Here is a 17,152-nt window from a genome sequence, read left to right as displayed (position 1 = left end):
CGCTGTCCCTGCGCTCTTCAGCGCAAGGCGAGCGCTCTACTGCGTGAGCCACAGTGCCACTTCCGGTTTTCTAGTGGTTTATTGGAGATAAGAGTTTCACGGACTTTCCTGCCTGGGCTGGCTTTGAACCAGGATCCTCAGATCTCAGCCTCCTGAGTAGCTAGGATTACAGGTGTGAGGCACCGGCGCCCAGATCCTGAGCTGCTTTTACTCAAGGCTAACACTCTACCACTTGAGCCACAGCACCACTTCCAGCCTTTTCTGAGTAGCCTTTTTGGAGATGAGTCTCACGGACTTTTCTGCCCGGGTTAATTTTCTCCTGTGTTAATTTTCTCCTGTGTTTACAAGATCCACACTAGACTCTTCAGTCCCTGTGTGAAGAGTGTTTGGTTCTGAATGTGTGACCTGAGCTTCGGCTGGGAAGGAGCCAATCATCTCTTACTAAGTTTTTAGAGGAGATTGGGGAATGTGGGCTGGGCCTTTTGTGGTCACTGATGGTGGAGGAAGAGGCCTGGGAGGTGTGTGTGTGTGGGGGGGGTGTCTGGGAGTATCACCTGGTCTGCTATGGCCTGTCAACCTGGATTGTGCTCTTGCCTCCGAACCTACCTTGCTGCTTTTTAAGACTTCCTAGTGACACGGTGGCTTGTTAGGCTATCAGTATTACTTTTCTTCCTGTAAATCGACTTTTCTGTGGTATGATTCACAACAGAGAAGGACGGCGGGGGGGGGGGGCAGAGTGCTGGGTACACTAACGAACCCTCCCTTCTCTTCCAGCACACGTGGAGAACGAGGAACAGTATACCCAGGCTCTGGAGAAGTTCGGGGGCAACTGTGTGTGCAGAGATGACCCAGATTTAGGGAGTGCATTCCTGAAGTTCTCCGTGTTCACCAAGGAGCTGACGGCGCTCTTCAAAAACCTGGTTAGTGGCCACGGTGCCCGTGCAGCCGGGCGTGGGAGCCGGAGGGTGGGTGGCGGGCCAGCGGGGGCTCCACGGGGCTCAGTTACCGCGCGCGTCCCCTAGCCCCGGCACGCCTTGCATCAAGGTCGCACAAAGCGTAACACTAATTTTTACTCTTAACACAACTTCTTAAATTCAACTTGGCATTTTAAAAGCACACAACTGCTGGGCAGAATGGGTAAATATATTCGTCTTCCTACGGGCCTCTGGCTTCAATTCTTACGGTTTCTATCCTATGTGGAATAGTCTCTGTTTCTGGTAATTATAGCAGACATTCAAACTGGTAATGTTTAATAAATATGCTTCAGACCCATCTTACACAGCAAGGTAACCTATAATCAAAGTACAGAAATTTCCATGAATATTTAAAGGCTTCTTACGCTCCCAAGTGTAGGCTAGGAAGGGAGGATGGAAAGCATTACCTCGCTTCTTGAGCGAGCGAAAACAGAGCTGGTAGGAAGGCCGGTGGCAGGGCCTGGCGAGCGGCTCTGTGTATCCTCGCTGTGGGAACCGAATTCTGTCCCGGACAGTGAGAGGGCTGCTTGTGACCCGCTGGGCCATGTCTTCTCAGCAGCACGGGCCTGGGGATCACCGGCACCTCTTCCTGTTTGTCTTCCCCAGCTGCTCCTGAGGGTCTCAGAGGACCCGCAGGAGCTCGTCTTGCGCTCTCTATAGCAAGCATGCTGTTCTCATTTCCCTTCTCAGTGAGCTCGTAGCAAGTGAGATGTGTATGTGGTGGTGGGTTTGTAAGTCTGGCCTTGGAAGGGCAGAGATCAGGACATAGCCCTTGCCTTAACTACCACGGGGCAAAGAGCAAGACCAAGGTGTTTGGTCTCTGTTCCCTCTTTACTTGTAAATATTTCCATTGGAAATGGTAAAAATAACAAGTTGCCACTCTGGTTATGTTTTTTACTTGGAGACAAGTTTGAAATCTCTGGGACTCTGATTGAGTTCATTGCCCTCTATCCCAGGTCCACACAGGGTGGCAGCCTGCGTGCTGAACAGTGGAGTTGTCACCCCCAGATTCTGGTAGACGTGCAGAGGTGGGGCTCACCACCAGGGAGGAAAGAGTGCAGGATGGAGAAATTGCATGATCCTGGGGTAAAGCTCTTTAGATGGCAACACGGTGGAGAGCCCTGGGAGAAGTCAGACGTGATCTCCAGCCCTCGGCGAGGTCCCTTCCACACACGTAGAATGGCCAGTCTGCCACTGACTGCTTCCTTGTGAGGTACAAATGAGTGACAGAAACCGGGATAAACAGTGGGGGGAAAGAGAGCATGCAAAGAGCAGGAGAAAACAAAGAAGCTCTATTTCATTTCCTGGAAAAAAACAGAGACTTTGTGTCTGCACAGGAGAGGACAATTTACTGGTTCTTAATGAAAATGGTGGGTGGTAGAGACCGGTAATACAAAGAAATGTAAAGTTAAAATCCAAACATGAGGTCTGGGAAGGTGGCTCAGTGGTAGAGTGCTTGCCTAGCATGCATGAGACCCTGGGTTTGATTCCTCAGTACCACATAAGCAGAAAAAGGCAGAAGTAGCACTGTGGCTCAACTGGTAGAGTGCTAGCTTAAACTGAAGAGCTGAGGGACAGCGCCCAGGCTGATTTCGGGGCCCATGACCAACCAAAAAAAAAAAAAAAGCCAAACACGAAGGGCCAGGTGCTGGTGGCTCACACCTGTAATCCTAGCTACTCAGGAGGCTGAGATCTGAGGATCATGGTTTGAAGCCAGCCCAGGCAAGAAAATCCCTGAGACTCTTTACTTAATCAGCAAAAATCAAAACAATACAAAAAAACCCACCAAACCCAGAAGTGAAACTGTGAGCAAAAAAGCTCAGGGACAAGTGCCCAGCTCCTGAGTTCAAGCCCTATGATGGACACACACACACACTCTCCAACAAGAAGCATCAGAGTAGGAGAAATCTCTTGGAAAACAGATTTTTTTAAAAAAAGAAAGAAGTTATGTATAAAAGTTATGTATAAAAGGACACAAACTGACACCCACAGTCCAGCAGCACGAGCAGTCCCACGTGTTCAGTGCTGTAAGGGAATAGACCTATTCCAAGGCAGCTCAGTGGAATAACAGAAGACCTTCAAAACCTCCAATACACAGCGTTCAGAATCAGAGAGGCTGTGGACTACTCAGTAGCAGTACTGGAAATGCTGTGTAAGAGGTGGAACAATGCTATGAGATCTCAAATACAACTTTACCTGGACATATGCCCAGCCAGATGAGCTGGAGCATAGATCTATTCTTTTTTTTTTTTTTGGTTGGTCGTGGGGCCTGAACTCTGGACCTGGGCGCTGTCCCTCAGCTCTTCAGCTCAAGGCTAGCGTCCTACCACTTGAGCCACAGCACCACTTCCGGCCTTTTCTGCTTATGTGATGCTGAGGAATCGAACCCAGGGCCTCATGCATGCAAGGCAAGCACTCTACCACTGAGCCACCTTCCCAGCCCTGGAGCATAGATCTAAAGATGATATTAGGTAGAGAAGCAAGCCAGATGCTGGTGGCTCCTGCCTAATCCTAGCTACTCAGGAGGCTGAAAGCTGAGGATATCAATTTGAGGCCAACCTGGGTAGGAAAGTCTATGAGACTCTTATCTCCAATTAATCACCAAAACAGCCAAAAGTGGAACTGTGGCTGTAGTGGTAGAGTGCTAGCCTTGAGCACAAAAAACTCAGGACCAGTGTCCAGGCCCAGAGTTCAAGCCCTAGGAGCAGAAAAAAAAAATAGAGAAGCAATGTTCAAAAAGTTTGGGGCTGGGAAGGTGGCTCAGTGGTAGAGCACTTGCCTTGCATGCATGAGGCCCTGGGTTTGATTCCTCAGCACCACATAAGCAAAAAGAAAAAAAAAAGCCGGAAGTGGCACTGTGACTCAAGCGCTAGAGCGCTAGCCTTGAGCTGAAGAGCTGAAGGACAGCGCCCAGGCCCAGAGTTCAGGCCCCACGACTGGACCCCCAAAAAAAAAGTTTACTCGCTAGCCACCAGCCTTTACCCAGAAACTCCTTTTGCTCTTTGCTTTAGCAAAAGGACAAGTGAAGCTGAGAAGGAGGAAGCACAGACCCACTGCAGGAAGACGGCGGTGAAAGGCCCTTGGGGAAGATGGTTGGGTGTCTGGAGGGGTGCTGAGCAGGAGCTGCCGAAGCAGCCTGCCCAGGACAGCAAGGATGCTGGGCCCAGGCAGCAGGGGCTGTGCTCGGTCCTTCGCCCTCAGGAATGAGCTTCTTTACCTTTGGTCAGCCTGCTCTCTCTACCTGAACTTTCACAGCTGATTTTGTGTGTGGAAGATAGCCAGTGTGTTTGTTTGGCCTACGTTAGCTTATTTAAGCCTTGTAACAATTCCATAAGGAGAGTCGGTGTCCCCTCACCTTGTGGAGTGGCTAGTGGAGGCCCAGGGTGATGTACAGAGCTCTGGGGAAGCTCAGAGTGCTCGGCTACTTTTGGCGGTGGCTGCTGGTGTAGGGCTGCCGATACCATCCCACATCATGGAGTCTGGAGCAGACTGGCTTGTTTTCAGTTTTGTGGTCAGCTGCACAATTAACCCAAAGCAGGTCTTTGGTTTTTGTTTTTTTTTTCACCTCCTGGATGTGGTGACTAGTATGTTGCTCACCTTCCTGTGGCATAGCTGCTTGCGGTTCTTCAGACATCATGGCAAGTCCAAGTTGCTGTCAGCTTCTGAGTTCTGGCAGCCTCAGATCAAGGTGGTGAGCCTTGTGGTGTGTTAAGTGGGGCATTAGGGATATTCTGTCTCCCTTGTGTCTGGTGCAGAACAGCCTGAATGACCTCCGTTGGAATGTGAGGTGTGTAGCCTGAGTAAGTTTCAGGCTCTTCGCTAGTGGACAGAGTTGGGACTCACATCTAGGCCTTCAAATGCCAAACTTAATGAGTGTAATGATCGACTTTCAGGAGGACTGAGGCAGGGGAGTTTTGAGTTCAAGTTCAGCCTATCTGGGGGAAAAAGCAGTAATAATAAAATATAAATAAATGTAAATAAATAAAATATAAATAAAGATAATAAAAGACCCTCTCCCCTAATTTGTTTGTGTATGGTGACATTGAAAGGAACCAAAGCCTCTTATCAACTCTCTGGGGAAGGAAAGGAGGGAGCGCATCTTTCAAGGATGAGACAAGTCCATCTGCCTCACAGGATGGACTGAGCATGTGGGTAAAGTGCTCCCGCGCACCCAGCAATGCTGTCAGCTGCTAGGATCTGTGAAGTCAGTCACTCCAGGCCGCGGTGGCTCTGAGGCCGTGTGCATTGCTTTCATTTCAGCTTTCACTTCAGGGAGTTGCGATTATTGGTCTTGTTTCCCAGCAAAGATAAAGACAGAGAACACCTTCTTTGAACCTGAAAGCACCCATCAGGCCTGATTTTCTAGAAGCTGCTGAGCTGATTGGAGGAGAAGTCTCCTTTTTTGGTATTTTGTATACCATTCTTATTCCAGTTTTTGGTCACATCTGTCCTGTCTCATATTGTCAAAGCCTTTCCCTTACTTTCCCCCAGGCATTTAAAAAACATGCTGTATGGCTAACATTCCAGAAAGAATAATAATTACCACCTGCCTGCTTTTAAGCAGTTGAAACACAATCCAAAAAAAAAGCAAAAAAAAAAAAAAAAAAGCTGGCCTCATACAAAGCGAGATTTTCTTCCTCGTGGGTGAGATTCCTGTGAAGCCTGTGAGTATTCTCCACAGTCATGCAGGGCAGGGGCAAAGCCAGGCTGTTCCAGAAGTGGGAACCGTGCGATGTTAACGAGGTCATAAAGCCAGCTCGGTTTCTTAGCTTCTTTGCCCTTCCCAGATGGGCGTGAGAATCCCAGTGAGATTGCCCAAATGCTTTTTAGTGTCAGACTTGCAATGGGTGATAGCTGCACAGCTAAGTGTCTCTGTCTCTGGCTGCAGAGACCTAGCTTGGAAGAGGGACTCAGGGTCTTCCTGCTCCATGGGGAAGACCAGCATGAGTTGGAGGCAGGGTCTAGCATGCAGGCCAGGCTGGAGCTGCTGCCCTGGATGGAGCAATCAGTTTCCTCACACGCTTCCACCAAACAGCCTGTTGCTAAGTCACTTGCCTTGTGCAGGTGACCCAGGTATGAAGACTAGCTGCAGGCTAGCCTGGTCTGTTGGGATGAAAGGCATCTCTGGCTTTGTCGTGTGTGAGATGCCCAGCAGAGGTGCTTTGTTGTCACAGTCCCAACACCGTTGGGCTTGGGTAAGGTTGGGCTGATCCTCTACCTTAATAAAGCTTACCACCAAAAGACCTTACCTCAGTACTTCATAGCCTTCCTTGCAACTTGTCTTATTGAAAATATTCCATGTTTTAATGTGTCTTACTGATCCTTCTTAGTAGAGTAGGGTACTCTTTGTAACTTCACCTTTTGGGAGGAAGTTTTAGTTAAGGGTTTGGGCATAAACTATGCTGACCTCCGAAGAAGCTCTTGAGGGCCTGTGATTGGTGGGAGCATCTACCTTCAGATCAGAGCCAAGGCCCTGTGATTGGTGGGAACATCTGCCTTCAGGTCAGAGCCGAGGGCCTGTGATTGGTGGGAGCATCTGCCTCCTGGTTAGAGCTGAGGGCCTGTGATTGGTGGGAGCATCTGCCTCCTGGTTAGAGCTGAGGGCCTGTGATTGGTGGGAGCGTCTGCTACCTGGTCAGAGCTGAGGGCCTGTGATTGGTGGGAACATCTGCCTTCAGGTCAGAGCCCAGGGCCTGTGATTGGTGGGAGCATCTGTTTCCAGGTCAGAGCCAACCTGCTGTTTAATACTCTTGTTTCTTCCCCAGCTAGTTGCTGTTTTTAGTACTTGTCTCTGATGTTTCTTATTTGATGGTGCTGTGTACAAAGATGCTATGGCTTGTTAGAACTTGGGTGGGAGTTGGGAATTGGTGGGCTTTAAGGAGATGTGAGGGCTAGGCATGTTAAGGGGAGCAGAGTACATGGGTAAATCTGCTCTACTTTGAGCTTCTGGAAAGCTTGGTCTTTTAGGCTTTATCTTTATACTTATGGCTCCATGATCAACTGGAAATTCCTCCTCTTCAATGCACAAAGACTTCCAACGCTGTGAGCTAACTCATGTTCACCCACCCTTAACAAAACATGAGAGCAAGAAGTTAAAGCTGATGCCAGAGACGAACGTTTTGGTTGTATTTGATGCTGTGTACTACCTTGTACTCCTGTGGTCTGTGGGAAAAACTTGTGGCAGAGGTCAGGGTTGCAGAGGCCTTGGGCACAGGGAAGAAAGCTGACAGAGACAAGGCCTGGACATCTCCTGGTGCTGTGTCCATGCTGATGCTACACAGGCATTAGGCTCCGGTAGCTCCTGTCTGAATTTTTTCTAGAATATACTGTCTGCTCTGCTTGCTGTGGACAATCCTGGGGGAGCAGCCTTGAAAGCAGGAAGCAGTGGCTCCCCTTGGATTTGGACCCTGGCTCCTTTGGGGTGGGAGTCCCAGGGGCTGTTACGGGTTTGCTGAGTTCCCCTTCACTTGATGTGATTGCAAGGTGTACAAACACACAACAGTCTTCACAACTTCCCCAAGGTGTGGGGGCCATGAGGGGTAGAAGAGTCACTAGAGAGGATTAGTGAACTCAGTCAGGGTTTGTTTCTCTTGTCATCATGGTGTGCTTTCTCAGTTGCAGTCGATCCAAGAGTCAGCTGCTTCTGTATGGGGGACCTCTGACTCCTCATCCATTCACCCCTAGTGCTAAGGTCAAACCCAGGGCCTTGTGCATTTAGACAAGCGCTCTACCACTGAGCTACAGTCTAGTCCTTGCTCCCTCCCCTCCCCCCTCAAGACTATGTAGCTGGGACTGGCCTTGAACTACTAAGTGCTGGGACAATAGTCATGTACCAAAACCCTCAACTCAAACTCTTCTTTTAGAAATTGTGTGCCCACCCCACCCCAAAAAAGAAAGAAACAGCTTATGTGCCAGAACCTAGATCTATATGGGAAGGCTGGAGTAGAGAGTGTGAGGGAGGCGTAGTCAGGAAGCACAAGCGAGGGGAGCCGGCAGGGAATCTACAGAGATAAATGCCAAAGTCCTGCCTTTGTTGCGTGCACTCCCTTTTCTTCGAGAATGTTCAGCTGCTTGTGGATCATAGACTAAAATCTAAAACTTAGCAACTCACCCCGATGCTTGTGCAGTGCAGTTTTGGTCTACAAGGTACTCAGAATTGGTTTGGTTGGCACCCCCTGGGTCCGGGCCCCGCACCCACAGGACATCACTGCAATTGCCTGGGACCGCCTAGAAATGCACACTTGCCTGGATCCTGTGGAGCAGGTCACTGAAGAGTAAGCATAGTAAAGAGTAGGTATGGTAAAGGCCAGATACCTGGCTCAGGAGAGAGGTTCTCAGAGTGCTGTGACTGACTAGCATGCTTAGAAATGGGCATTTCTAAGAAGTTTTCCAGTGGAATGGGAGCCTAGCAAGCATGAAGCTGTGGATTGAAACACCAGGACTGTTTCTGACACACACCCCACCCCACAAAAGGAAAGGAAAAGCGCCCAGTAATGTGAACCTTCTGTCAGAGCTATACCTTGCAAACTGTTGCCTAGAGGTTCTGACTGTCAGGCGCCGCTGACTTTCCCCGCTCAGAACGGCAGCAGGCCGCCGTCTAGCCAAGCCTAGAGAAGGTAGTTTCTAACCTTGCACATTTGGAAGGTACTCAGATTCTTGGTTGGTGGTTGATGGAACATTCACTCCCAGGGGTGTAGAAATCACGGGCTGCAGGCATCCTGGACTCCTCCTTGCTCTGCCGCCTCTCCGGCTGTGCCTTCAGAAGGTCTTCTGAGGTAGGCTGACTCCTGTGTGCAGACTCATCATTTATTCTGGTGGTGGGGGTGGGGGGCAGGAAGCAGAAAGTCACTGTTTTCTCTCCACTTACAACCTGAAAGATCAAAGCAGCGTGACTGCCAGGGAAGTGTGTGAAAACTGGAAACCAGGTCAGTGGTTTCTTCTCCTCTCTCTGGTGTGAAAGTTGCCAGTGTTTTTGGCAGGCGGTTGTTTTTGATCTTAAAGCTTGGGTTAAACACTCAACGTGGGCTTGAGTGTTTCCTTTCTGTTTTAATTAAACAAACGATGAGAGTGGCTCTGCCTCCAGACACAGGACAGGGCGCTTTGGTGTTCACAGGCCTTCTGTGGAAGGTGTCACCAGTGCACCACCTGTGCGTGTCCGCACCTTCATATGCACGGATGCTAGCCAAGGGCACACCAGAGCAAAAATGAAAATGACCCAGAAGAAGATTTTGCCATGAGGTTTTCTGTTTTTTTCAGTCAGGGGACCAGAGGAAGCTGTGGTGGAGACAGCCTCCTGTTGACAGCACAAGTCGGCCCAGCCTGGCCGGCCCAGTTGGATATGAGCCTCCGCTCAGGAGGGCCAGGGTGCTTTCAGTCACTTCAGTTGTAAGCAGAGGGAAGAACTTTGGCTTCAGAGTTCTCTACTCAACTCCGCTCCTCTAGTTGTGTGGTCTAGGGACAGAGTAGATGATTTAATTCTGTGTCTTAAGGGGGGATGGTAGTTTCCACTTCTCCACATGCTCATGAAAGTTCAGTGAAACTGAGTGGCCGTGTGCTATTCTGTGGATTATTCCGGCTGTTGTACTTTGTACCTTCTGCTGCTCCAAGTGTTTTTGCCTGGGTGCCCATTCTTTCAGACGCACACCCTGTGCCCGTCAGGACCACTCCGCCACGTAACTTTGGTGTTGGCTGTTTTTTCCTCTAGGAATGTTTTTGCATCAGCCTTACAGGATCCCCTGCCTCACACCCTTTACACTCGGCTCAAATGTCACCTCATAAAAAGGCTGCCCTTGCCTGTCTGGAAGGAGAGAGAGAGAGAGAGAGAGAGAGAGAGAGAGAGACACACACACACACACACACACACACACACACACACACCTTCATTTGCATATCTATAGTAGCACCCAAACTAGAAACAACTGGAGACAGTCAGGGTACTTGGGTGAAGAAATAGAAAGGAAAGAACCATGAATACAACCATGCAAAGGAATAGCAAAGGAATTATTCTCGGCTTCCAGAGCTTTGTGAAAAGAGTCAGAAGAGAGAAGTTCATACTGAAGTCCATCTCTAAAATTCTGGAAAATGCCAGCCATTCTCTGGTGACAGGAGTAAGTAGATCAGTGATTATTCAAGACCAGGGCTGGGAATGAGTTTTGGGCGTGCAAGTCTGAATATTCACTGTCTGAATTTTGGCAGTGGTTTCTCGGATATCTATGTGTCATAACTTAAACCACACACATAAAATGTGTTCGGTTATTTTATGAATTAAACCTCAACAAAGCTGTCTTAATTTTTTAAAACCCTTAGACTCATTCACTTTGAGGTGCTAAGCAATGTGAACCTTAAATTTTTTTTAAAGGACAGGAAATATGGTTCAAGTGGTCAAGTAGCCGTGTGAGGAATCAAGGCCTGAGTCCTAGCTCCAGTATTGGCGCACAGTCTTCTTTTTCTTAAGGGCTGGAGGTATGGCTCAAGTCACAAGCGCTTGGTAGACCCTTGCAGTGGTATGACGCGTCTGCTGTATCTCGCCATGTGATAGGGCAGTTGCACTGGGTGGCCATGGCACGTGAATGGTGGCCAGGGCAGCAGAGGAACCTGGGGTTCATTTGGTGCAAAGGCAGAGACCCATGTAGCTGGCATATGTTCTGATGGATAGCACACTACAATTTGTCACCACTGCCTCAGACCCTGGTGGAAAAGTGGAGTGAGTTCCCAGCACTCAAAGGCTGTTTCATGAAGTTTCCATCTTCTCACTAATGCTGAAAACTGCTAAGAACACCACTAACTGAGCATTGAGGTGTGGTGTCCCATGCAGCCTTCTGTCCTCTGACCAAGAAGTATTGCCTATCTATGGTGAGCAGGTGGTCTGCCTTTCTTTGAAGCCTTGAATTTTCCCGATTAACTCTTGTGATCAGGCAGCATTAGCTCAAGTTAAAAAGAGGGGCTGGGAAGGTGGCTCAGTGGTAGAGCGCTTGCCTTGCATACCTGAGGCCCTGGGTTTGATTCCTCAGCACCACATAAGCAAAAAGAGAAAAGCTGGAAGTGGCTCTGTGGCTCAAGTAGTAGAGTGCTAGCCTTGAGCTGAAGAGCTGAGGGACAGTGCCCAGGCCCAGAGTTCAGGACCCACGACCGGACCCCCCCCCCCAAAAAAAAAAAGAAAAAAGAAAGGGAAAACTATGCATCTCAAAATGTCATCCTTTCACCTCAGATTCTTACAACTTACACAAATTAAAATAAGTGATGTGACACAAATGAGTTTCAAATAAGATTCTTTGGCCATGTTTTGCATGATATATTGACAGAAGAAAAAAAAAGATCTTTGTAGGGAAAGCCAGAGAGTTGAAGGTTTTGGAGGAGAGCTCTGGGGAGATCTGTTCTTTTTTTAGATTCATGGTACTGGAGCTAGATTCTGCCTGATGACTTTTAGCTGTTCCTTAAAAATAGAGAGATGCATGATTCTTGCATAAAAACAGACATGGAACTGAACAGAAAATCCAGAAATAAATCCACACTGGTTCAGCTATCAGATTTTTGACAAAGAATCCCAGATGTACATTGGAGAAAAGATAGCCTCTTCAACAAATGGTACTGTGAGAACCAAATATCCACACGAATAAGAATGAAACTGGACCGCCATCTCAATTCAAAGCGGATCAAGGATTTTAGCATAAGCCCTGAAACTTTGAAATTACCACAAGTAAAAATAGAGAAAACAGTAGAACATATTAGCATAGGCAATAACTTTCTGAATAAAACCTCAGTAGCTCAGCAAATGAGATTGACAAATGGGATTTCACTAAACTAAAAAACTTCTGCATAGCAAAGGAAATAGTCACTGGACGAATGAGACAGACTACCGAATGGGAGAAAAATCTTTTCCAGCTGTACGTCTGACACAGGATTTATAACCAGAGTATACAGGGAACTCAAAAACAACTCCCAAAGAATCAACCCAGTTAATAAATGAGCAGATGAGCGGAACAGAGAATTCTCAAAAGAACAACAAATGACCAATGAGCACTTGATGACACACTCAATATCCCTGGCCACAGAAGAAATCAAAACAACACTGAGGTTTCATCTAATTCCAGCTGGAATGGCCATCATCAAGAAGATAAACAGCAAATACTGGTGAGGATGCAGGGGAAAAGGAACCCTGTTACACTGTTGATGAGAGTGTAAATCAGCATGGAGGCTTCTCAATAAATTAAAAACAACATAGAATCCAGCAGTACTGCTGAGCATAGATACAATAGAGGCACTGAATACAACAGAGACACTTGTTTATTGCAGCACTGTTTACAATAGACAGCCTATGAAAACAGCCCAGATGCCCTATATCTGATGAATAGATCAAGAAAAATATGGTACACGTACACAGTAGACTGCTTCCCAGCTATAAAAAGAATGAAATTATGTTGATTTCAGGGAAACAATTGCAACTAGAGAGTTTCATGTTAAAGCAAAGTAAGCCAAGTTCAGGACAAAGCTTGTATGTTTGTAGCTGCTAGAAGATTTAACAAAAATAAATACACAGAAGTGTGTGTGTATATATTGTGTTTATAATTGTGGAACTGTTTGAGGTGAATGGGGGAAGAGTGTTAGAGGGTGAGCAGTACAGAAATATATTGCATATGTAGATGAAGATAGCAAAATGGCACTCTGAAAGCTGTTGAATCGAGGGTGTGGGGGAAAAACGGGGTATGGGACAATTGAGAGTAAATGTGAAGTCAGTCTGACTAAAGTCTTAAATACACATTTGTGAAATACCATGATTTTTCAAAAAAAATCCTTTTGAACTATTAGTATACACTAAAAAAAAAAAAGTACAAGAAAGTAAAAACGGTCCCGTCCTGGATGGGGATTCTGGTGGGAGGGAGGAGAGGGGAGGAGGGAAGGGGAATGGGGCCAGAACACTTTGTGTGAAATACGTCATTTGTTTTGGTTTGGGAAGGTTAGGAAAGGAGATGGATGGGTTGAGTCTGGTCAAGGTACATCATATGCATATATGGAAATGCCAAATGAAATCCCCTTGTACAACGGATCCTAACAAAATTAAAAAAATAGAGCTGTGACTTGAGAAGAGCAGTGACAACTCTAGAATCCTAGTTTTAGGCTTTCACAGCAGTCAACCCCTTGGGCAAGGTCAGCTGGCAAGGATTTGCTAGATGCCTAGGTTAAAGAGATGCGGCCTCTGCCCCGCCTGGGGTGGGCCTGAAGTTCCAGGGAACAGTGACCAGAGGGGTAGGGGAGACTTTTGAGCCAGGTAGAAGGTGGTAGAAGTAGACTAAAGGAGTTTTAAGGCCAAATAAATAGAAATTAGGAAGAACAGTATGAAACCATGGTGGTTTTGGAGGTCATACTCGAGCCCGCTTTGCTCATCGGCTGTGTCATTACATAATAGTTTTGTTCTTGACCTTCAGCATCCACACCTGCTGTCTGTTCTGCTCACCAAATCACTTTGTTTGTACTTGTGAGATTATAGATTCTGACTTGGGCTGGCTTCTCTTGTCAGACATATTCAGGTGAGCTCTGGCAAAGCAAAAATAGGAAAAGGAAGAGGGAGAGAGGAAAAGGGAAGGAAAATTATTTGAACAGATTGCATATTGGTTGACCCCTAGTTTATGGCAGTGATTGATCATTTGTTTTCCAGTGTGCTTGCTGTTTCAGAAGCCCATTTTTTGGTACTGGTCATATCTGGAATAAGTCAGAGTGTAGGACAGTGCTGATTCTTGCTTGTTGCTAAGAACATTCTGAGTGAGTGCCCAGGTCTGGTCTCTCTATGGATCCATAAAGATTTCATAGCTCATGGAGAGGAGGCTGGAACAGCTGGAGCAATGGGGAATGGTCCTCTCTTCTTTGGTTGTGTGTCCATTCTCCTGACCATTACTTGGGGAAAGCAGTTCACCTGAGCTTCTTCCACACAATCCTTCCACAGAAGGATTGTAGTCTCTCACCCGCCCCGCCACAGGTGCTGCTGCAGGATGCTTGGATCCCCTGCGCCCTGCGGCCAGACAGAGGGTGGTCAGGGACCGTTCATGGGAAGTCTGCCCTGTGGCACATGCCCAGAAGCTGTACATGGCACAGGGTCTTGGGCAGGAGCACCTGAGGCTTTCTCCATTTACCTTTGCAACGATGCCTTTCTTAAATGGGCAGCTTTCCTGAAGTTTATTTTACATATAGTGAAAACCACCAGTGACCTCTCACCATTCTTCTATTCTAGGACATTCTCTTCCTTACGGTTAATCTCATCTCATCTAGCTTTGGACAACCACTGATCTACCTTCAGTCTCTGTTGATAACTTTTCTTTTCTTTCCTTTTCTGTCAGTCGTGGGGCCTGAACTCTGGGCTTGGGCGCTGTCTCTCAGCTCTTCATCTCAAGGCTAGTGTTCTACCACTTGAGCTATAGCACCCACTTTTTATTTTGGTCCTGGGGATCGAACCCAGGACGTTGCACTTGCTAGGCAAGTGCTTTGCCACTGAGCTATACCCCAGCCCTTAATAACTCTTAGGAAGAAAAACTTGTGAGTGTTAACCAAGACTCCCTTGGTTGACCTGGTGCCCCAACTTTTCTTCCCATCCTTTAGGGTTCAACAGCCTCTCCCCTGCTCTCCCTCCTCCCTGCATTGTCTGGGCTGCCCTGCCCCCATCAGTTTTCTCATGTCTTTTGCAGTCTGTCTTACATCCATCCCCTACACAACAAAAATTTCCCTGGTGTGTAGGATACAAGGTTTTCTCAGAAAACCCTCTGCTGTTTTACTTATGGCGGGTGGAATCTGCATGTGGTTTACTTAAACAGATAGCTTATTTCCTTCTTTTCATGAAGGGGAAGCATGAATTCCTGAGGTCCTATCTAACTCTTCTACATATTGCGCCCCCCCCCACCCCCGCCTTCAGCTTCTTCCTGCTCCTGCTCTCCTAAGACTGTGTGTGTGCCTCCTGTGTTGGCATTGGCTCTGTCCATCGAAGACCGTGGGTCCAGTCCCGGTGCCCAGCCCAGGAACCACTCACTGCTTAAGTGAATGAGGAATGAAAGTATGTCAGCCAAGTGTGTGGGTATCCACAGATTGTGCACTGTTCCCTGCTTTCATATTTAGCTGCTTTACTATTTTAGCACCACAGCATTCCCTTCTTCTTCTCTCCTCACTAAATCTCCTATCAGGACTTAATTTCCCATCAGGACTTAATCTTGCATTTGAATTAAATAACAAATAGCCTCAATAGATGTATAAACCAAATGGTGATTCATATCCTTGCCATACAGAATCTCGCTTTTCCTACTCATGCATACGTTCCTGTTCCTACTTCTATATTCCTCCCCTTCACAAAGAGCCTGCTGGGGGTCCTTCCTAGAAGTACGATTCTTTAATCATTGAGGGTCTTGCTCTCTTCCTCCCACTCATGCGATGGCTGATGGCCCTGCGGCCTCTGCTTCCATTGCACCATGAGCAGCCCTGAGTGTCTGGGAGTCCACGTGGGCTGTTGATGCTGTTGCTGGCTTGTGTCTCGTCCACTTTGGCCCGGGCTCCCCGGCCTGTGAGGGCCGTGGCATGTGTGAGCATAGATGAGCGAGCAGCATTGTGAGTGACAGTAAGCGGGACAGGCGTCTTCCACCCCGCACTGGCTGGCCACATTGTTTAAACCTGAAGCCCGGGTCAGTGAGGGGAGCCACTGTTCTCTCTGATGTACGCTGCTGAGCTTGTGGCCCTTAGTGTGTATGCATGTGCTTAGGCATTGTTTCGTTCACCTTCATAGCTAGCGTCTGTAAAACAGGCTCCATATCTATGTGATGAATGAATTGGCTAATTTACACCTGCATTTGCTAAAGTATGTTTGGTTTCATTAAAAAAATTTTTTTTTTGGGGGGGAGACAGGTCTCTGTTGTAGCCCAGGCTGGCCTGGGACTCAGCCCAGGCTGCCTTGAACTTCTGTTCTTCCTGCCTCCAACTCCAGAGTGCTAGGATTATAGGCATGTGCTACCACACCCACACCCAGGTCTTTCTGGCTTAAAGGTAAATGTATATAATTCAGGTGGTATCTGAACTCTTCTTATAGCTGTCTGTCATGTACTGGGTGCTCAGAACAGTGTTAACACATGCCGATTTACCCCACGTGCTGTGTGAGCATTGTCCTCAGCCTGCACCTGCACTAGACGGTGGGGTATGTAGAGTGTTTCACAGGTGGGCACAGACCTTAGCGCACACCTTGTGAGGTCAGTAAGGTGGACGCAGGCAGGACCTGCCACACACTGGAGAATGGAGAGAAAATGGGAGTTCTGGGAGGGATGACTTCCTGTGGGGGCATTGGGCTGCTTCGTGGGGAAGTTGATCTTTTAGTTATGTGTTATAGGCCTGGACCGGTTCAGTTGGGGGACAGATTGAGGGTGGACCTCAGGTCAGGAAAGCAGAGTTCAGGAGGCTGACTGTGCCGGTGGAAAATAGCAAGAAGAGGAACTGTGGAAGGTCCTAAATGCAGTAACAGGAAGTTTAGGATTTATTAGAGACAGCCCCAGCTAAGCCTGGCAGCTTGGACAGAGGGACTGGCATGGGCGGAGACAAGCAGCCCTTGACAGGGAGCCGGGGCACCCTCATTTACCAGAGAAGAGGCTCTGGGGTCCTGCTTAGGCCCCTGATATGGAAGCAGTATGTTGTGGAGAGGCCTGGAAGCTAGAGAAGGCTTGGTGTGGAGTGGCTGCGTGTCCTGGGGGTATGCTAGCCAGAGAGGGGATGCTGGGTCCGTGGTAAAGGAAGTGCCAAGAGTGCCACGGGGTGTGGTGGCGGCCTGCCTGCCTGCCACGCAGTTCCCATGGAGACCCAGGCGTGCGTGTCCTAGGGATTAGTGATGGCAGGCCTTCTAGGTGTTGCTGTCCTGCGTCGACCTCCCCTTAAATAGGTTATTTGTTGGTTTCTGTTTTGGGCGATCCTCACAAGTCACAGCAGATGGGTGCACCGTGGAGGACTGCCAGGTCCAGCGGAACAAAGGTTGACTGTAGTGCTAGGCAAGAATTACTCAAACACTTCTGACGTGACGTCGTTCATCTGGTGGTTGGAAGGGTCGGTTGTTGGGGCAGGCATTTTTATACATCCTAACAGAATTTCTCAAGCGAGTTTGAAAATTTCATGCTCTGAATTGTTGGGAAGTCACACCTTGTATTGCCTTAAATTACTGCCTGTTTTAT

At 48.0% G+C, this 17,152-nt stretch overlaps 1 protein-coding gene across 1 annotated transcript in view; it reads left to right on the top strand.

Annotated features, from left to right (window-relative positions):
- Asap2 (ArfGAP with SH3 domain, ankyrin repeat and PH domain 2) overlaps window positions 1-17,152 on the top strand; it is a 107,970-nt gene that overhangs the window by 21,860 nt on the left and 68,958 nt on the right. Inside the window, exon 4 of the mRNA XM_013013565.1 lies at window positions 775-920. Coding sequence (XP_012869019.1) covers window positions 775-920 — 146 coding nt within the window. The remainder of the gene's footprint in view (window positions 1-774; window positions 921-17,152) is intronic.

Source organism: Dipodomys ordii, unplaced genomic scaffold (assembly GCF_000151885.1).
Source record: "Dipodomys ordii isolate 6190 unplaced genomic scaffold, Dord_2.0 Scaffold20, whole genome shotgun sequence".
NCBI lineage: Eukaryota > Metazoa > Chordata > Mammalia > Rodentia > Heteromyidae > Dipodomys > Dipodomys ordii.
This window is presented reverse-complemented; position numbering and strand designations above follow the sequence as displayed.